Raw genomic sequence first — 22,173 nt, forward strand, 5'->3', positions numbered from 1 at the left:
CGTTTCCCCTGTCCCTTTACCCAGGCACTCTTGGGCACAGCACCAACTTTCCAACCACAGCAAATTAGCAACAGCAGTTGAAATTTTATGAAATTAGAAATAACGGTAGTGGCCATAAGCGAATGGACTAGCAGCTACAAGAAATGTCAGCTGATGGCCTGACAAGAACAAACCCCCAAAACCACAAAGACATCGGAACTTGGGCAGTACATTAGTCTGAGGCCATTCAATGGAGAGCCTTCCAGATCAGTGATCTCCAACCTTCTTGGCACCAGGGACTGTTTCGTGGGAGACAATCTTTCCACGGACAGGACCTGAGTGGGGGGCAGGGGCTGGATTATTTTGGGATGAAACTGTTCCACCTCAGATCAGTAGGCATTAGTTAGATTCTCATAAGGAGTGCATAACCTAGATCCCTCACATGCACAGTTAATAATAGAGTTCACGGTCCTATGAAAATCTAGTGCCATCGATGATCTGACAGGAGGTGGAGCTCAGGCAGTAACACTCACCTCCTGCTGTGCAACCCAGTTCCTAACAATCCACAGATGGGTACTATGGATCCATGACCTGGGGGCTGGGGACTCTGTATGCTTTATGTCACTGGTGCTGTGTAGTGTAGTGCCTCATGCTCCTAAAGAAGTTTAAGGATGTACTGAGATGAAATCTTTTATTTCCAATTTGTTAAATGAGGTATATTTTCAATTTGACATTTTCCATGAAATGATGTTTAAAGAGGCATTTGAGGATAATCTCAAAATAATCAATACCCCCAAAAAATGCAGTGGTTTTGCTTGGCGTAAAATTATTTGGGTTACTTAGTTATCCAAAGTGTCACTTTTTCTGGAAGGTTTTTCTCTCTTGAAGAGTCTGTCTGCAGGGATGATGAAAACAAGGCAAGAAAGAAAAAAGAAGGTAATTTCCCATAGGTTAAGTTCTAGTGGGGAAAAGAAGTGGCATTACTTACTGGAAGCCTTCAAAATTTATCAAGGACTGAAAGTAGATGCCTCGGATTGTGCGTTTCTGAGAGAGATGCTTCTAGCTGTTTATAACCCCTTGAGTGGGGAAGAGCCTAAAAGCAGGGAGGACTTGGAACAAGTGTTCTAGAAGCTCAGGTGCCCCATCCTAAGCTTTGGATCTGATGAGAAGCTGTGGCAATGGAAAGAGAAGGGCAGAGCACACCGAATGTGAGATGGGAAGAGTGAAAAGATGTTATTGGGGGCCAGAACCCAAAACAGTCAAATTGCCAGCTGGTGGTGATGGTGTGCTAGTCACCCAGGCTATTAGTTCTAGGATCAAAATGCTTAGTGACATTTCTGAGTGGGGCCTACTTTGGGAGGGGTTTGCTGCTGACAAAGCTGAATGGGGTCAGAATTAGGGAGAGCTGATGAGATTCAGAATATTGTCCAGAATGAGAAACAGACTACATTGCCTTCTCTGCTCCTGTCCTTCTCCACCCTGGGACTGTCAGCTGGGCAGTGCCTGTCGCTTCTTCTTGGCTGCCCCAACTCAGGATCGTCCTGTGTGTGGTCAACACAACTTTTCTAAGTACATCTTTTTCTCCAAAAGTTTACAAATGAGTAACATTACAGAAAATTGTTCATTAAACTTTTATGGAGTCTAATTGTCAAAAAAAATCTCCATTGTATAACCTAATACTCTGTGTGTGTGTGTGTGTGTGTGTGTGTGTGTCTCTGTGTGTGTGTGTGTCTGTGTGTGTGTCTGTGTATGTGTATGTAATTGAAACCCTCAATATTTTGCTGACATCAGTAATGGTAAATTAATAAATATATCTCAGCTATTCAAAAGAATACAGTGGCCCAAATTAATCCAGTCTTCAAAAATAATTTTCTTTTCCATTCCAATCATTTTGTTCTCCCACGGACACTAATAAACTAGGAAGCCTTTGTGGTTAGGTTAGGGTAAACGTGGTTTCAAACAGACTCGAACTCTCTTTGCCAGGCTGAGTATCTCTGAGCCAGATTCTTTGCGGAGGGCTTGGTGTGAGTTAGCACATCCAGAAAGTCAGCGGTGGTTACTGTATCCAACTGAATCCCTGGTAAGTTGCTGCTTTCTAGGATAAGAACACAACAGTAACAGCACAACAATCGACCTCTTGGTGATCAATGCTCTTGAAACGCTAATAGACCTTCTTTCAAGACAATGCATAATGCAGCATTCTTAATGGTTAATGCAGCAAAAGGCAAGACTAAAGAGGGCTGGGGAAAAATTCTTTAATGTACAACTGAGTCAGCCCCTAAGGCCCAGACAAAAAATGTGACTTAAATGTATTGTTATCAAAGTATTATTTAATATTTATATAGTACCTCAAATGGACCCTGCCCAACATCAGTGTGCCAGAGAAATAAAAGCCTGAGCCCTAAGGAGTTTATCATCTGTGTGCAAAGTCGATCTGAATTAGAACACCAAAGGAAGGAATGAGTTGAGTGCATGAGGTGTGATTTGACCAAAAAATGTGCTGCAAGTGTAAAGACACACCAGAAACAGGCACCAGGCTCCATCTGCTGGTGAGAGTGAGATTTTTACACAAATTTCCCAGAACACCTTCACCGTGATCCAAACCATACCTGACTGGTGATTTTCAAGTGCATCGAAGATCTTCCTCACAGGCCGCATGGCTGCCTCCCTGCAGACGAGCTTAATGTCTGAACCTGAGTAGCCCTCGGTCTCCTGAAACAGCCACAAAGCCAGCCATTGGTCAGTGGGCAGAATGCTCCTGGCCATTACATTCTTACAGGCAGGACCCAGTATCAGAAGCCCTGTGTAGATTTTGTATCTGTCACCCATGAACACATGAACACCCTAAAAAGACTCCCAGATAAACATTGCTTGAGGAAGAGGCCCTGCTAGCATGTTGGGATAACCTAAGCAGCTGGGCAAGCATGGCTTTCCAACACCATCGAAATATGCTATAAGATGCCAGTTGAAGGAACGGACTGCCCAAGTTAGCCTATCAGGGCCCCTGTGCTCAAATCCAAGGATGATCAAATTTGGTAGGTATGTTTGTTCTTGTGAATAAGTTCATACCTGCCTTTTAGGAACTTCAGAGAACATGGTGTTCAAATGTTCACCAAAAGCAGGCAACGTTTCTACAACACCCTGGGAATAGACACCAGTGATAATGGGGATAATAGTCATGTACCTGGAGCTTTTCTGTTATGTAATCATCGCAGTCATTCTTTATTGCTCATCTCCTACCCATTTTACAGATGAAGAAACTGAGGCTCAGAAAGTAAGTGACTTCTCTGAGGTCATACAGCTAACAAGCAGCAGGGCCAGGATCTGACCATAGGTTCTCTGAGTCTAAACCCTATGCTGTTTCCACTGCCTCACGTCGTTTCTCCCTCTCTGAATATTTTTAAATGACAAGGAGCTTATTCCATGAAGAGGCCCATTGCATTACGGGGCAGCTTGGATCTTTTCTAAGTGTCTCAAGCCCCTAGTGGCTCATGGTAAGACCTGATCTACAAGATGGCCATATGGTGGGCCTTTGACCTACACGTTTCCCTCTCCAGGGCAGCTGACCTGGCTCAGCAAACTGTACTCCAGCTCTGTGCGCAGCTCTAAGGCCCTGCTCTTGCTCACAGGGGGCAGCCAGTGGTGGATCATGGCCTGCCTGGCTTCCTGGCTGGGGAGATCGACCAGAATCCTCTTCTCCAGGCGGCGTAACATGGCACAGTCCAGCTCCCTGAAATGACACCAGGAATGGAGCTGGACAGGGCTGCAAACACACTTCCTGAGTAATAACTGTACTTTAAGAACAATTTAGCATTGCAAGAAGCAGTTCTGCATTCTAACTGTCACTCTACATCTGTGCCTGAGTGGATGGGACAATATTATTTGGAGAAAGAAATTGGTGAAAGAGAAAAAGAGAAGTGAGGGAGGGACGGAAAAATGAATGGAAGGAAGGAAGGAAAGAAAAAGAACATATCCTCGAAAACCCCTAATGAAAAGAAAGTAATTTTAGGTTACTTAATTTGGGGTACAAAACCCAACTAACAACGAGCAATCATGAGTATTCTCATTGCAGTTGTAACATGAATTATTCAATCTGATCTTGCCAGTAAGTATATTATGGCTGACAATAACTTGGGCACTCTAAGTACGTTAATTCTTCCAAAACTCTGTCCTGGAGTGAATGACCACCTCATTTCATTACATTGGCGAACTTAGCACCAATGGCCCTGCCGGGGTGCCCAATGCAAATACGGCTCTTTCATACACTCACTTTTGCTCCTTCTCAAACTGTCAGGCCAAATTTCTGTAATTTTTAATCTCCTGGCCATTTCCTTAAACTTCTTGATATGGTTTGACTCTGTGTCCCTACCCAAATCTCATCTTGAATTGTACTCCATGATTCCCACGTGTTGTGGGAGGGATCCAGTGGGAGATAATTTGAATCACGGGGGAGGTTTCCCCCATACTCTTCTCATGGTAGTAAATAAGTCTCACAAGATCTGATGGTTTTATCAGCGGTTTCTGCTTTTGCATCTTCCTCATTTTCTCTTGCCACCACCATGTAAGAAGTGCCGTTCACCTCCTACCATGATTCTGAGGCCTCCCCATCCATGTGGAACTGTAAGTCCAATTAATTTTTTTCTTTCTTGGGTATGTCTTCATTAGCAGTGTGGAAATGGACTAATACACTTCTTAATATAAAAATTTCAAACAAACATAGAAGTAGAATAAAACAATTGAACATCCATATACTACCATTTTGATTGAACAGCAGTTCACATTCTGCCATATCTGCATCATATCTCTTTATCTACCTATTCTTGCTAAATTATTTCAAAGTAATTTATTTCCTGAAACCTCATCCCTAAATATTTTAGCATGCATTTCCAAAGAAGGACATTTGCTTACATAGCCACAATATCATTATGACACCTGGCAAAACTGATTCTGTAATGTGTCTAGTGCTCAGTCTATATTCAGATTCTCCAATCAAGGTGGAGGGTGGGAGGAGGGAGAGGATCAGGAAAAATAACTATCGGGTACTATACTTAATACCTGGGTGATGAAATAATCTGTACAACAAACCCCCATGACACAAATTCACCTATACAACAAACCTGTACATATACCCCTGAGCTTAAATACAAGTTAAAAAAATAAAATTCTCCAACCATCCCCAAAATATCTTTCATTTTCTGACAAAATCCAGTAAATATGCATTATTTATGGTTATGTCTCTTAAATTTCTTTTAATCTAGGCCAGCCTACTTGCCCTAGACCCTTTTTGAAAACACAGGGTCAGCTGGAGAATGTCCCACATTCTGAATTTGTCTGATGCTTTCCTTGTGATATCACATAACTGGTTCCTCTATTCCCTGTCTAAGAGGGAGGTTAGTTCTAAAAGCTTGATGAGATTCAGGGTAAATATTTTTTGGCAAGCATACTGCATAGATGATGTTCTGTTTTCATATTCATCAGGATCCACATGTCTGTGTGTCTCACTCTTGGTATGGTGTTTGATTTTATAGTGGCCATGGAACTCTTCATTGTAAAGAAAAACATCTTCTCTCAGCAAGTAGTATTTTATGTACAATACTTTGGCACCATGGGAATGCCCAATTCCCTACACCCTTTCAACTAACGGTTTTAGCATCTATTAATGATCTTTGTCTGAATCAATTATTTCACTGGAGGTTGCAAATGCTGATTAAACACACAAACACAGACATACACACATACTTGGATTTTTTTTTTTTTTTTTTTTTAGACAGGGTCTTCCTTTGGCTGGAGTGCAGTTGTGCCATCTCAGCTCACTGCAACCTCCACCTCCTGGGCTCAAGCGATCCTTCTGCCTCAGCCCCCAAAGTAGCTGGAACTACAGGTGTGAGCCCTGTAGTTCCAAAAAAAATTAAAAATTTTTATATTTTTTCAGAAGCAGTTTCACCACGTTATCCAGGCTGATAACTCTTGAACTCCTGCACTCAAGCAGTCACCTACCTCAACCTCCCAAAGTGCTAGAATTACAGGTGTAAGCCACCACACCCAGCCTGGATTTTTCATTCCAAATATATTATTTGGATTTATTATGAAGTTACATAGCACTATTATGTAAAGCAGAGCTTTCCCTCATCAGCTGAGGCTATTTGGCTACTCTAAATTACCATTCATCTTATCAATAGATCATCATCTTGAGTGTGAGTCTGTGAATTACCTGATGTTCTAGGATAGAAATTAGGAAATTCCTGTATGTTGGCCTTAGCCTAACCACTGATAAAGAGTAACAATGAGCTGGGTGCAGTACTTCACGCCTGTAATCCCAGCCCTTGGAGAAGCTGAGGGAGGCGATTCATTGACTAAACTGGGCAACATAGTGAGACCCCATCTCTACACAATATAAATAAAATTAGCTGGGTGTGGTGATGCACGCCTATAGGCTCAGCTACTTGGGAGGCTGAGGTGGGAGAATCACCTGAGCCCAGGAGGCTGAGGCTGCAGTGAGCCGAGATCACACCACTGCACACCAGCCTGAGTCACAGAAATAAAATTTTTTTAATAAAATTTAATTTCAAAATTTTCTTTTTTTTTAAAACACCATGTATTTCTGATCCAAAAAAACACTGAGAACGTCTAAACTGTCCTCCCACTTATTCTCTTTCTGAATCTATGTTACAATATTTCTTTTTAAATTGAAAACATACTTTCAGGGAACATATCTGAATCCTAAATTACAGCATCCAGATTTCTTTAAAGAGTGTGCCTTTTCCTTTCCTATTGTTCATCTAACCCTGAGCTGAGAATCCATAGTTCAGGGGTGCCTTACCGACAGTAACAATGACCTATTTCTTTTTGCACTTGCTTTGTTCTTTATCAGTCTCACCCTGTTGACATTCATCTCACATCAGAGACTCAGCAGCCACCTCTTGCCTTGCACAGTCATTCCCCCTCTCAAGGCACATTTATATTCAAGGCACAGGGTCAAGGAAAAGAAAAAACCATGCTTCACGCAGCACTTTGCCTAGCACTCCAATTCAGGATGTGCTTATCTCTGCTTCAAATGCTTTCTTCCTGGTTCATACTTGGCAATAATATGCAGCCAGAAGGCAGCAAGAGTGATGCTCTTTCTCTCGATTGGTCAGCACCCACACCACACCAGTTGTTCAATATTTTGCATATCACCCCTGCATATAAGCCACAAAAATACATTGTCCTTCATACCCAAGGATGTTCCAACAGAAGGGTGTCTGTGTTACTAAGGTGGAAATAAAAATAGTGTATTAGTCCATTCTCATACTGCTATGAAGAAATACCCAAAACTGGGTAATTTATGAAGGAAAGAGGTTTAATTGACTCACAGTTCCACCTATCTGGGGAGGCCTCAAGAAACTTACAATCATGGTGGAAGGCAAAGGAGAGAAAAAGGCACTTTCTTTATTGGGTGACAGGACAGAGTGAGTGAAAGCAGGGGAAATGCTAGGCGCTTACAAAACCATCATGGCGCAGTGAGATCGCAGAACTCACTATCATGAGAACAGCATGGGGGAAACCACCATCATGATTCAATTACCTCCACCTGGCCCAGTCCTTGACACATGGGGATTATGAGGATTATAATTGAAGATGAGATTTTGGGTGGGGACGAGCAAACCATATTACACTTCATTGTTGATGAGCTTTAAATTAACTAAGACTGCACTTAAATTTGGGGATAAACACAATCACCTCTGCTTCCTCCTACTAAACACCACTGAAACAGTTTTTTAATGGCATAAACCACAAAAGCAAAGAGAATTGGAGAAGAACTGATTGAACCAAAGGTTTGAAAGCATAATGATGTGGAAAAGAAACTAAGTGGAACTGAGAAGGTGCTTTCCACATCAGCAGTAAAGAAAGCCAGGAAACAATCTGAGTCACAGATTCCCCAAGAGACTTGGCAGTATCTTCTACTTTTAGAGGTGAGGGTGAGGGTCAGTTGAAAATACGGGGTTTGATTGCCAGTTTGTATAAAAAAAGTTAGACAACAGATTTTTTCCTCCACCTCCAATAGCAGGGTAGTTGCCTCTCTCATACCCTGGCAGAGGGTAAAATGGAGGGTCTCCAGGCTGGGAAACACCAGGCTCAGTTGAAAATAGTGGACTGTATTGAAGCAATGATATAACGACTATCTCTAGACTATTAGCAGCCAAACTCTTGCCCTCCAGGCAGCAGATTGCAAGAATCGTCAGTTGGCAATCTGACCAGCCAAACAGAAAGACCTAAGGACACTGATATTGGGAGTTTCCCAACACAAACCCAGTCAAATCTCAATACATGGAGCCCACAGTTGGCAAGCCTTTCTCACATGCACAGAGCTTCCTGTGGGTTTTGTTAATCCCTTTCCCAAACATTAGGCAGCCAAGATCTACATCTATGAAACTCCTCTAACTTAAAGACAGAGCCCAAAACAAATAAATGGGAGAAAATGTAAAGAATCTTGGAGAAAACAGAAATGGTTTTTTAAATTTTTAAATGAGAACATTATTACAGAAGAGCCAACAGACAATAGGAGATTAAAAAAAAAAAAAAAAAAGGACACAGAAAACAGAAGGGAGGATATCAAAGAAATAATTTAAGAAAACTTTCCAGAACTCTAAGACATAATTTTCTGTATGTGAAATATTAATAAAAGAAAATGCTTAACTAGTAGTTACTAAGTGGCAGGCAGTGTCTCAAGCATTTTACAGACATTAATTCATTTAATTCTCACAACAACCCTGTGAAGCAGACACGAAGATTTAACTCAGTGAGTCCCTGAGCCTGTGCCTCAATTAACTGCTAGTGGACTCCCAAGTCATATCGTGGTAAAATTTCAGAACCTGGAGAACAAAGAAAGGATCATAAAAGCTTCCAGAGAAAAAAAACGGGTTACGTACAATAGATCAATAAGACTTCTCAACAGCAATGTGAGACATTACAAGAAAATAGAACACTGCCTTCAGAATTCAGATGAAAAATAATTTCTATCATAGAAATCTATCTCTTGATGAAGACATCAATTAAGTTGGAGGATAAAGATATTTTCAACATGCAAGGTCTAAAAAGGTATACCTACCATGTACCCTTATCAGGAAAACATCGGGGGATTCTCTCCAAAGGAGGAGAGTAAACCAAACCAAAGGACTATAAGGGATTCAAGAAACAGAAGCTCTGACGCAGAGAGTGAAGGGCCCTCCAGGAGGACGATGGGGAATCCCAGGGTTTCTGCTATGGACTGGGTGCAGGACAAGCAGGTCAGCCTGGAGCTGGTAAGAAGGCTGTTACCAGCCTTCTCTCCAAGGAGATGAAATTCATAGAATGCCTGACATGTCTCAATGTATCAAGAGTCCATCTAGACAGCAGAGAGTTGTAACTGAATTAGTGGGAGGAAAAGGTGAAGATGAAAAGGAGAGAAAAGAAGGTTCTTTTTTTTTTTTTGAGATGGAGTCTCACTCTGTCGTCCAGCCTGTGTGCGATTTCAGATCACTGCAACCTCCAGCTCCTAGGTTCAAGTGATTCTCCCACCTCAGCCTCTTGAGTAGCCAGGATTACAAGTGTGTGCCACCGTGCTGGCCTATTTTTTTTTTTTTTTTTGTATTTTTAGTAGAAAGGGGGTTTTACCATGTTGGCCAGGCTGGTCTGAAACTCCTGACCTTAAGTGATTCACCCGCCTCAGACTCCCAAAGTGCTGAGATTACAGGCATGAGCCACTGCACCCATCCCGGAGATTGGGTGCAGTGACTCCCAGTCATTACATGTATACCTTAGGAATTCAGTGCCATTCAGCAGTATTTACCGCCTGCCATGTGTTTTGTTACTGCTGTGCCTCGAATATACAGAAACAAATAAGACACCCTCTTCCTTATATGTAATTAAAGGCAGTAATATAGAAGATTGGGCCTTGGCCTGTGGGATCATTGATCCTATAAATTTCAAAGACAAAATAAGAGGTGATATCAGACTGAAAACCCCAAGGGAAGAGAAAATAAGCCCCCAGAAATAGCAGAGCAAGGAGTGATGAGCAGTTGCTGTATTTTCTTCCAAGCCCTTTCCTTTGGATCAGCTGCTCGCTTCTGAAAGACAGGCTGCTAAAGCAGAAAGATTCTTTCATAGGGGTTCCTTCTTCCTGCTGTCCCCATCCCATTCAGAGTGACTTCCTGTCTAAAGGAAGTCCAGAACCCTCCAGAATGCCCTAGGAAAATGGAGTCATGCAGAGGCTGTGGAAAACAATCCCTCATTACAGATGTCTGTATTGATCAGCTAATGCCCTAAAGCAAGAGATTCACCTCAAAACTGCTTGTGGGCGCAAAATAAGTGCAACTCTCTGACAGCCAGGCCTGATGAATGCACTTTTCATGACATCAATAATCATATAATCATATGAGGGAGGAAACGAAGGACAAATGGAATGTACCCAGGAATCACTCTTTATGCCAATATATTTATATAAAAAAATGTAACCTGTGGGAACCAGAAAGCACTCCCCTTAGCCCTTGCACTTAGAGTTTTGAACCTAGTTATTCTGTTTTAATATCTCCTCCTTTTGTTTTGCTGGTACTTCTATCACCTTGAAGGTCAAAACTACCAGCAAGCATGAGCTGCTGGTGTACAGCAAGTGTGAAGTGCAGCGAAGGCTTACAGACCTCAGAGTCCCATCCACTGGACCCGTGTCCACTGCTGGATAAAAGGCGCAGCACCCATTGGCCACTTCCACAGTTTACATCAGGCTCCAAGGCCTTGCACCCGATCAACTGAGCACCTGTGTCAACCCTCAGGTACCTTCCTAAGTCCCTTGTCTTGTCTCCACTGTTAAACCAGGGTTCCTGGGACAGAGATCATTCCAAATTTTACAGAATGTGGAAGCAACATAATTCTAGTTTATTCCTTCACTAGTTAAAATGTATTAAATTATCAGCATGATAAGAGAAAGCAACCTTCAGTTTTAAAAGTGAAGTCTTTGCAGCATGTCTGTGTAACACCATGAACTGAGCGGTCAGGAAAACTCTGGAAAAGCAGATTAATATTAATATTTGTTAACATTCTGTGGTTGATTATATGGAGCCAGTGACTAAGCATTCAAGGGTACTTTGTCTTCCACAGTGAACCCAGCATCAACTGTCACCCATCTGCAGTTCCCACTTGGGCCAAACTGATCTGCTTGCCATTCTTAGAATCCACTTTTGCCATCCTAGTTCTCAGTTTCTACTCAGGCCATTTTCCTTATGTGGAACTTTCACATCTATCAAAAGTGGAGTCTTTCTACCTCATAAAGGCTTCTAAAACTATATGTCATCAGAAATTGCCTCTTTCCCTTGTATAATTTTGTTCTACTTATTATTGTCTGTACCAGTCACACGGTTCTGGCTGTATGTCCACCTCATAGTTATTTGTGTTTCTTCCCATTGATTGTTCAATCAGATTGCCAGTTTCCAGAAGCCAAAGATTATGGACCATATGACATGGATTCCTCCTCCCTCCATCACACAGAATAAATACTCAACAGGTGTTCAAGAAATACTATTTAGGGCCAGGCATGGTGGCTCATGCCTGTAATCCCAGCACTTTGGGAGGCTGAGGGGGGCATTATCACCTAAGGTCAGGAGTTTGAGATCAGGCTGACTTAACACGGTGAAACCCCATCTCTACTAATAATACAAAAATGAGCCAGGCATGGTGGTGGATAACTGTAATCCCAGCGACTCAGGAGGCTGAGGCAGGAAAATTGCTTGAACCTGAGAGGTGAAGGTTGCAGTCAGTCAAGATTGTGCCACTGCACTCCAGCCTGGGGGACAGAGTGCGACTCTGTCTCAGAAAAAAGAAAGAAAGAAATACCACTTTGACTGGACATGGTGGCTCAAGCCTGTAATCCCAGCACTTTGAGAGGCCGAGGCAGGTGGAGCAGTTGAGTCCAGGAGTTTGAGACCAACCTTGGCAACATGGTGAAACCCCAGCTCTACCAAAAATACAAAAATTAGCCAGTCTTATAACCTAGTCTCTCTCTATATATATAATTTTGCATTTTAGGTTTTGGGGTACATGTGAAGAACATGCAAGATTGTTGCATAAGTACACACATGGCAGTGACTTCCTCCCCTTCACCTATATCTGGCATTTCTCCCATGCTATCTCTCCCTGCCTCCCCACCTCCCCTTCCCTCCCCCATTTCCCCACAACAGACCCCAATGTGTAGTGCTCCGCTCCCTGTGTCCATGTGTTCTCATTGTTCAACACCCACCTATGAGTGAGAACATGCAGTGTTTGATTTTCTGCTCTTGTGTCAGTTTGCTGAAAGTGATAGTTTCCAGGTTCATCCATGTCCCTACAAAGGACACGAACTCATCGTTTTTGATGGCTGCATAATATTCCATGGTGTATATGTACCACATTTTTCCTGTCCAGTCTATCATCAATGGGCATTTAGGTTGGTTCCAGGTCTTTGCTATTGTAAACTGTGCTGCAATGAACATTCGTGTGCATGTGTCCTTACAGTAGAACGATTTATAATCCTTTGGATATATACCCAGTAATGGGATTGCTGGGTCAAATGGAATTTCTATTTCTAGGTCCTTAAGGAATTGCCACACTGTCTTCCACAATGGTTGAACTAATTTACATTCCCATCAACAGTGTAAAAGTGTTCCTATTTCTCCACATCCTCTCCAGCATCTGTTGTCTCCAGATTTTTTAATGATCGCCATTCTAAGTGGCATGAGATGGTATCTCAATGTAGTTTTGATTTGCATTTCTCTAATGACCAGTAATGATGACCATTTTTTCATATGTTTGTTGGCCTCATGTATGTCTTCTTTCGTAAAGTGTCTGTTCATAAAAACCCTAGAAGAAAATCTAGGCAAAACCATTCAGGACATAGGCGTAGGCAAGGACTTCATGACCAAAACACCAAAAGCATTGGCAACAAAAGCCAAAATAGACAAATGGGACCTAATCAAACTCCACAGCTTCTGCACGGCAAAAGAAACAGTCATTAGAGTGAATCGGCAACCAACAGAATGGGAGAACATTTTTGCAGTCTACCCATCTGACAAAGGGCTGATATTCAGAATTTACAAAGAACTAAAACAGGTCTACAAGAAAAAAACAAGCCCATTCAAAAGTGGGTGAAGGAAATAAATATATATTTTTTAAAGAAATACTACTTGGACATATGACTGACCTTGAGGAGAGCTACCGACCTCATATTAAATGGCCTGCTTCCCTAACCTCCAGGAATTATTTATGAAGGTGAATCTGCTGTGTTGAAAATTTTAGCATTTTATAATCATCATTAGTTCTAATCAGTAGAGAAAAGCTGCATCAACTTGGGCAATGGAAATAAGATGTTATATTTTAATATTTAGTGAAAATAATGGAAACAATGAGTTTAGGGGATGATTCCTTGAACCCACGTGGCTGGGCAGTACTTTTGAAAATCAGCTGACAGATGTGGTCTCCAGAGACCACACTTCTCATTCTAAGCAGTGAGTTCAGAAGCATGAGGCCAGAGGATCCTGCAGGAGAGTCTGCAGCTATCAGTTCAGTTTATGTCCTACTGATGTTTGGGTTGAGAGCATCATTTCTTTATAATGAAGAAGGAAAATTACTTCTAATTGCTACAATATCAACAAAGAAGATATATTCCTCAATTACTCTTGCCAGAAAATATATTACCAAAATTGAGAGGAAAAAAATGGGAAGGCTGGCTCTGTTTCCAGCAAAAAGATAAACTAGTTTCTCTTGTTATAAAGTCCCTTAAAAAGCTCAATTAATTATAGGAAATACCTTTTGAATGCACAATTGAGCCCTCAAGGAGACAACCAAAATTCTCAAGGGCCAAAAATAAAAAGGAAGCTGAAAATGAAAGCTGGACAGTTGAAGCTATGGCTGATTAGGAGTGTTTGTCTCTTGGTTACAAAAAGGTTTGAGTTTTAAAGGCTACACGTGAAATGGCATAGAAGGTCTTGGGCCCATTCAAGATGGGAGGTGGCATCAAGGCCCACCACATAAAGTAAAAACTCAGTATTGCTGAAGGGCACATGCCTACTATCAAAGGGTCAATTAGGAAATCTCCCCATTAACAATGGAAGGCACCAGGGAAATCTGTCTGTCTTGTACTTTGGGGTGAGAGAAAGTGTTCACTGGTAAGTTAGGACCACAGATCTACTCTTGTTGGCATGGTCTGAAAAATACTGAACAGGGAAATCAGCTTAAAGTGGTCTAAAGACTGACACAGTAAAAAAAATATTCTCTGGAGGGACACATGCAATAATCCCACAGATAGAGACCACTTCATTAAATTAAGCTCACAATCTAAAATTACAAAACACTAGCCAGGCGTGGTGGCACCTATCTGTGGTCACTGAGGTGAGAGGATCACTTGAGCCTGGGAGGCGAAGGTTGCAGTGAGCTGAGATTGCATCACTGCCCTCCAGCCTGGGTAATAGAGTGAGATACCCTCTCAAAAATGAATGAATAAGTAAGTAAATAAATAACATAAAATTACAGAACATGTAATAAACCATCATAAATGAGAGCTGGCAGAAAAAAACTGACAACATAAATAGGCTCCACTGATAGAGAGTGTAATATAAATTATGTTTATGGACAAATATATGAATAAGACTTTCCCTTTGGCCAAGAGGGAGTAGCCCATTCTTCTCTAGTTCACCCTCTTACAACTAAAAATCCCGGATATAATACAAGAAATAAACATGGAGAGACACTGAATGGTGGGAAGATGAGGACTGGCTGGCCAGGGACCTCGGAACTTGAGGAATGGCGTGGCAGTGAGTTCCCTGGGTTTTCTCTTTACTTCCCACCCATCCCAGTAGAATTCAGGCGAAGCCTGCAATTCAGAACTGCTAACATGCACAGATTCAAACACTCCATGACAAGCCTCGGTAGCCAAAGGACTGAGCAAAGGCAGTCTACCAGAACAGAAAAGTGTTTTGATAATACCTGCCCTACTCCAGCTAAACACACAGGCTGGTACCAGATTAAAAATGTTCAAGAAAAAGAAAAGTCAAATCAACTATGCTACACACATATAAAGGGGTTTTATATGGGATTAGGCAGATTTTCAAAGTTGTCCACAATAGATTAAATAAAGGGAAAAAAACAGGCCATAGAACAAATATGATTTCTATCTACAGGACAACACATTTTTGTTGCTGTGTGTGTGCCCTAAACACACACACACGTAAAAGAGTCTGGAGAAACATTGTTTCCCAGGGTATAGTTACAGGGGACTATTCACTTTTTTTAACTTTTATTTTAGGTTCAGGGGTACATGTACATGTTTGTTATATAAGTAAACGTATGTCACGGAGATTGGTTGTACAGATTATTTCATCACTTAGGTACAAAGCACAGTACCCAACAGTTATCTTTTCTCACCCTCTCTCTCCTCCCACCCTCCACCCTCCACCCTCAAATAGGCCTCAGTGGCTGTGTTCCCTTCTTTGTGTTCATGTGTTCCCATCTCACTTATTAGTGAAAACATGCAGTATTTGGTTTTCTGTTCCTGTGTTAGTTTGCTATGGATGATGGCCTTCAGCTCCATCCATGTTCCAACAAAAGACATGATCTCATTCTTTTTATGGCTGCATAGTATTCATGGTGTATATTTACCACATTTTCTTTATACGCTCTATCACTGATGGGCATTTAGGTTGATTCCATGTCTTTGCTATTGTGAAGACTATTCACTTGCAAACAATAATAAAGCATATAAAATATGATTTTTATAATAAACAAATTTTACTTTTCTAAATAACCAAAAGAGTGAAAACTGTTTTTCTCTTGGGAAGAACAACAACAACAAAATTACCAGAGAAGGATATGGAAGCAAAAGATGATAAATAACTAAACCGTTTTCACCAGAGGGGTTCATACAAAGATGGTAATACTTGCATCACAGTGGTGAAATCAGAAGTATTTTTTTCTAGTTCTCAATTTTTCTATAAAATGGTTATAGTAATTTTGTAATGTTTTAAATTTGATTTGAAATATATGATTCGCATGTCAGCCTTCACCCTGTTAAGAAGAAAAGGTAATGCCAGAATATCCAGGCTGAAAGTTATTTTTGTCCGATGAGATCAAACAAACTGAGTAAGGTGTGGACGACGCAAGAACAAAGTTACTGCTTAGTAACCTCCTGCTAGTCATCATGTGCCCGCCCCACTGGACCTACCAAATCCTGCACAGTGTATATCTTTCCTGGTCATTTCGGTTTCACCCGGAAAACATACATGGAAGGTCATGGACTTGATATTGCGTGGGATAGTGAAGTTTTGTATGTAAGTAATTCCAAGCAAAATGATTTGACCACTAGTAGGCACAAAAATACTATTAAAGATGAAAAGCCTACAGGGAGGACTGAATGCAATTGCAATGAAAGATGCATTCATCAGATCAGGGTGAGATAATATAAACTAATGTCTTCCAAAAGGTTTTCAGATGGAACACTGGTCTTAGGTGATGCTGTGAGATGCTCCTTGAGGAAAGGAATGGGGTCAGATTAAGTGTGAAAGTACTTCTCTATCTTACTTTTCACAGAGAGTCACAAAGCACAATAATATCTTTTTTTTTTTTTTTTTTAAGAGACAGGATGTTGCAACTCTGTTGCCTGGGCTGGAGTGCAGTGGTGTGATCATAGCTCACTGTGGCCTTGAACTCCTGGGCTCAAGCTATCCTCCTGCCTCAGCCTCCTGAGTGGGTGGGACTACAGGCACGCACCACCACGCCTAGCTAATGTTTTAATAATTTTTTTTTTTTTTAAGATGAGGTCTTGCTATGTTGTCCAGGCTGGCCTCAAGCAATCCTCCTGCCTCAGTCTCAGAAAACACTGGGATTATAAGCATAAGCCACTGTGCCCAGCCTGCAATAGGATCTTTTATTTATTTTTTTTGCAATTAAAAAAAAGAATTGAATAAACACAAGGCTGGCCACGCCACATGGTAAATGGAGTCATTACTCAAATCAATCTCCCCAAAAAATCGGAGGCTAGGCTTTTTCAAGGATAGTTTGGTGGGCAAGTGAATGTGTGGAAAGTGGTCCTCTTCTGGGGACAGCCACAGGACTGGTTGGTGGGTCCAGGTGGAGCCACGGGTTGTCAGAAATGCAAAAACCTTAAAAGATATCTCCAAAGGCCAATTTTAGGTTCTACAGTAGTGATGTTATCTGCAGGAGTAACTGGGGAAGTTGCAGATTTTGTGACCTTCAGAATAATGGCTGGTAACAACTTAACCAACGTTAGGCTCCTCTCATCCTCCTAACATGGTGGTCTTCCATTGCCTTTAGGAAGGCCATATAGTTTTCAAAAAGGGTTATTATCATTTATGCTATGAACTAAATGTCTCCCAAAGTTAGCTTGGCTTGAGCCCAGGAATGATTAAAGGCAAGATGGAGGTTGGTTAGGTCAGATCTCTTTCACTGCCATAATCTTTCCACTGTTATAATTTTTGCAAAAGCAGTTCCAGCAATAAAACCATTTCACAAATTTTACAAAAACAAAGGACCATGAGGACATTGCTGGGGACTCTCCACGAGCCAAGGAAGAGTCCCAGGAAATCAAGGGGCTGTAAATATTAAGCGCTGTTAATTCCAAATTAGTATCACTTCTGGTGACAGCACATAAAAAACACAAGGCAAGAATGCAGCATAGGGAGCTGGGGCTTTAATTCTAAGTGGAATGCTGAGCAGATGACATCAGAGCAGACACCTGAAGGTAACCAACAGAGCCCTGCAGATATCCGAAGGGGAAGGGGATGGGAGTACCACTGCTTTCCAGATTCTAGACTCAGGTGAGTGCAAAAGCCCAGAAGTGGAACCACAATCCCTTCCTCCCTCCCTCCCTCCCTCCCTCCCTCTCATTTTTGCACAATCCTTGCTGACCTGTGGCAGACTGCTTTTGGAAAAATATTGATCTAGTCAGGGCACAATCAAGGCTACAAGGCCTGACCTCAGAGAGCACAGCTCCTCCCTGGAGCCCAGAAATGCACATGGTTACTATGGAAAGAACAAGGGTCACATCTGCTGATCCCTCCAATCACATGCATGCATTGCTATAGAAATGTTACACCAGCAGGAGAGGGTTCATATGGGAAGAAGTAGGTTAACAGATAACACAAAGACATTCCTGTTAGCAGTTGCCCCTTGCAGGTTTCAAATTTGGCTGAAAAAGTAAGTTCAAGTCACCAGGCAAAGGCACAGGTGAGCCACCACTGACCGACAGCTCTTTTCTCTGCTGATTTTCCCCACAAGTGAATAAGAACCTTTTTATTCTGAGTACAATCATCTCTTGGATCTTAAGTTTTTTTCTAAATATTAAGGGATTTTTAGATCCAGAGTTTGGTATACCAGGTATCTGATTTTTAAGAGTTACTGAGATTTGTTCCCTTTTACAAACTGCAAGGAAAACATGAGTTTCATCGTGTTTCATACATTCAGTCTTCATACCTTATTTGTACAAACTCCCAGGGGGTTAAACAGACATTTTAAAATGACATTTGCGTTAATGACCCTGTTCAGTATTTTGTTTCCTGACTTGTAGGCTTGAGCTTGTGAATACTCAACAATCAAGGGACGTCAAATTAGTCCTAACTGTGTTCACTAAATTTCTTACGTGGCCATTATTTTAAGCAGTAATATTAAAGATGCAGCATTTGTTATTCCTCTCCTTGCTTGTTTATATATCAATTGACACACATGAGCTGTTCTTTCTTCTGGTATTCTCTGTGATGTTATAGACTGGGGAAGGTGCTCTTTGGAGGAGAAGCGCTGGATAAACAAAGTCTGCACACCTGTCACTGCTGGGAAGGGAGAAAATGATTGCCCCTTTGAGACAGAATAGATGTGTCTAGAGAAAATGGCGGTAAGTTAACCAGCAGTAAAGAATAGCCTAGTGCCCCGGAAGATGCAATAGATGAGAACTGCCACTAACTGTAAGGAATTTCTTTGGGGATTTTAAGACTGGGTCTTTACATCATTTGGTATGATTTAGTTATTTCCCCTAGAAGGACAGACTGCTTGAATCAGATAAGTCTATTCCCTCATCTAAGACCCTGAAGCCAAGAAAAATATCTGTCCCAATATTCTTGCTAAAAAATATACTCTTTTCTTATAGAAAGACTTTAGCAATATGTCACAAGGGACTTAAGAAACATCTAAACCCTCTGCTACAGTAATCTGACTTCTGGAAATCTGTCCTAAGGAAACAACCAGAACTTCAGTCAAAGATTTTTATGCAAGGAAGTTCATTTCAGTGCTATTTATAACAGAAAGTTTGGGATCATCACATATGTTCAACACGGAAGGAATGATGGTATATTCATGTGTGGGAATTGTGGGCAGCCATTATAAAATCCAATTTTCAAGGGTTATTTAACGACATTGGAAATGTTCTTACTGTCATGTTAAGTAATGAAAGCAGGACACTAGTGGGAATACAAAGTGGTACAGCCTCTGCGGGGAGATTTGGCAGGCTCTACCATATTTTCATGCACATTAGCCCTTTGACCCAGCAAAATCTACTTCGAGGAACCTACCCCGAAGATACACTAGCAAATATACCAAGTGTGATCTCTACACTGCTGCTCACTGCAGTATTCTTTTTAATAGCAAAAGAGCAGGATTAACCCAAATGCCTGTCATTAGGTGGCTGGTGGGATAAATTATCATATACACAAAATGGAGCCCTGCGCAGCTATAAAGGGAGTAAGGAAGAACTTTATGTACTTATTTGGAAAGATCGCCAGGATATTTTGTTAAAATAAAATCAAGAGACAGAAAAATTAATGTAATAAGCTACGCTTTGTGTAAGAAAACCAAGTTCAGTTATTTTATGTTTTTGTTTTTTTTTTAAATAACCTTGAGAGTTTAGCTGTGGAATATATGTCAGTTTGTCTCTATGTGATGTTTATCAAGTCCTTAGATTAGTCCAGTGCTCCTCAATTGTGGATGATTTTGCCTCCAAGAAAACATATGGCAATGTTTAAAGACCTATTTTGGTTGTTACAAGTGCTGGGGAGGAGGTGCTCCTGGCATCTAGTGGACAGAGGGCCAGGGATGCTGGTAAACATCATCAGTGCACAGGACAGTCCCACCACAAAGAATTATCTGGCCTGAAAATGTCAGTAGCTCTGAGGCTGAGAAATCCTGCATTAGCTCTTTCATCTTAGTTAGGCCAGGTCAGTACCATTTTCCTCATCAGAATGTCACTGTCATGATAGTATTGGTGTTATTACTGAGAAACTCTGTGATATACACACATGTACAATATTTATAGATATTGGGGTAAAGTGAATATTAATTATATTGATGCTAAAAACATTTTCACAGAGAAAAGATACAAATATAAAATCAAATATATTGAAACTCTGTAATCTTAAATTTGAATGGGGAATACTAGCATGGACCCATTATTTGCCTCTTATTTTAAAGATATGTATTTCCCAGTTCTGTCTAATCAAAAGGCCTAATTGTGAGACCGTGATCTCTAAATATTGATATCATTTCCCACTAAAGGCACCAGGGCTTCATGAATAAATGGCTGATTCCAGGAACAAAATGTACAAAATGGACCTGAGTCATCCTGCACAAATAACAAGGAAACTTGGCCTTGACCACACCCAACAGCAGGGAAAACTGAGAAACAGAACCCCCAAGTTGAAATTCTATTCTTCAATTCAAATGATAAAATAAATGTTGGGAAGCAGTTGTCCATTTCTGCCACAGCAGCATGAGGGAAGACAAATGAGTCTCTGGATCTGTACTCTCTCATATGGTAGCACCAGCCACATGTGGCTTTTGGATATTGAAACACAGTTATTCCGAACTGAGGTGTGATGTAAGTGTAAAACATATGCTGGATTTTTCCAGTTTAGTATGAAGATAGAAACTAGAATATCACAGTAATTTTTATATTGATTTTACAATAATGTTTTGAAATGTTACTAACATCAGTTTCACCTATTTACTTTTTAAAATGTGGCTACTAGAAAACATAAAAGTATGCATGTGCTTCACAATATATTTCTGTTAGACAGTGCTGCTGTCGAATAACCAGGTACAGGGTCTTCTGAAAGGTCCCAGGCTTGGGAAATGGGACACGTATGGGAAGTTTAGTAAGGCAGAGAGAAAAAGGAATAAAAAAGTTCAGAAAGGAAGGAAGAGAGAAAGAAAGTGAGGGATAGAGAGGATGAGGGAGGGATAGAGTGATGGAGGGAAAGACAAAGGAAAGGAAAAGAAAGGAAAGGAAAGGAAAGGAAAGGAGGAAGGAACAAAGAGAGGGAGGGAGGGAGAGACTACTGACCACAGAACGGGAGAAATTATTTACAAATCATATATCTGATAGAGGGCTTGTATCCAGAATATATTTTAAAAGTCTTATAACTCAATAATAAAAAGAAAAAAATTTAAAGTGGACAAGGGATTTGAAAAGACATTTCTCTCAAGAAGATATGCAATTGGCCAATAAGGACATGAAAAGATGTACAATATCATTAGTCTCAGAGAAATGCAAATCAAAAGCATTTCCCATCCATTCAGATGGCTACAATAAAAGAGACATATAATAAGTGCTGGTGAGGTTGTGGAAAAATTGGAACCCTCATCCTTTGCTTGTGACATGTAATTTGCTTCATGTGAAATGACACACACATATATATATATTTTGAGTCAGAGTCTCGCTCTGTCACCCAGGCTGGCATGCAGTGGTGCAATCTTAGCTCACTGGAACCTCCACCTCCCGGGTTCAAGTGATTCCCTTGTCTCAGCCTCCTGAGTAGCTGGGATTATAGGCATGTGCCACCATGCCCAGCTAATTTTTGTATTTTTAGTAGAGACACGGTTTCACCATGTTGGTCAGGCTGGTCTCGAGCTCCTGACCTCAAGATCCGTCCCCCTCGGCCTCCCAAAGTGCTGGGATTACAGGCGTGAGCCACCGTGCCCGACCTAGATTATATTTTCAACTAGAGATTATTTACCTTCCTATTTACTGTGCAACATTAAAGAGATTTTCCTCCTAACTTAAAAAATAGTTTAATTTTAATACTATAAAATTCAAACATATTATTTCTGGAATATTCTTTGAGTCCTGGAGATCTTAAGCATTTTATAGTTCTATGCCAAAGTCCTACTTAATTTAAACAGACTATATAATTTGGCTTTAAACCTAAAATGTCA

At 41.0% G+C, this 22,173-nt stretch overlaps 1 protein-coding gene across 1 annotated transcript in view; it reads right to left on the reverse strand.

Annotated features, from left to right (window-relative positions):
• Nucleotides 1-656: 656 nt before the first annotated feature.
• KATNAL2 (katanin catalytic subunit A1 like 2) overlaps nt 657-22,173 on the reverse strand; it is a 96,574-nt gene continuing 75,057 nt past the window's right edge. The window contains exons 14-16 of the mRNA XM_017529690.2: nt 3,547-3,709; nt 2,589-2,691; nt 657-2,074 (exon numbers count right to left, since the gene is read on the reverse strand). Coding sequence (XP_017385179.1) covers nt 1,935-2,074; nt 2,589-2,691; nt 3,547-3,709 — 406 coding nt within the window. The 3' untranslated portion in view covers nt 657-1,934. The remainder of the gene's footprint in view (nt 2,075-2,588; nt 2,692-3,546; nt 3,710-22,173) is intronic.

This window comes from Cebus imitator, unplaced genomic scaffold (genome assembly GCF_001604975.1).
Source record: "Cebus imitator isolate Cc_AM_T3 unplaced genomic scaffold, Cebus_imitator-1.0 Scaffold60, whole genome shotgun sequence".
Classification (NCBI taxonomy): domain Eukaryota; kingdom Metazoa; phylum Chordata; class Mammalia; order Primates; family Cebidae; genus Cebus; species Cebus imitator.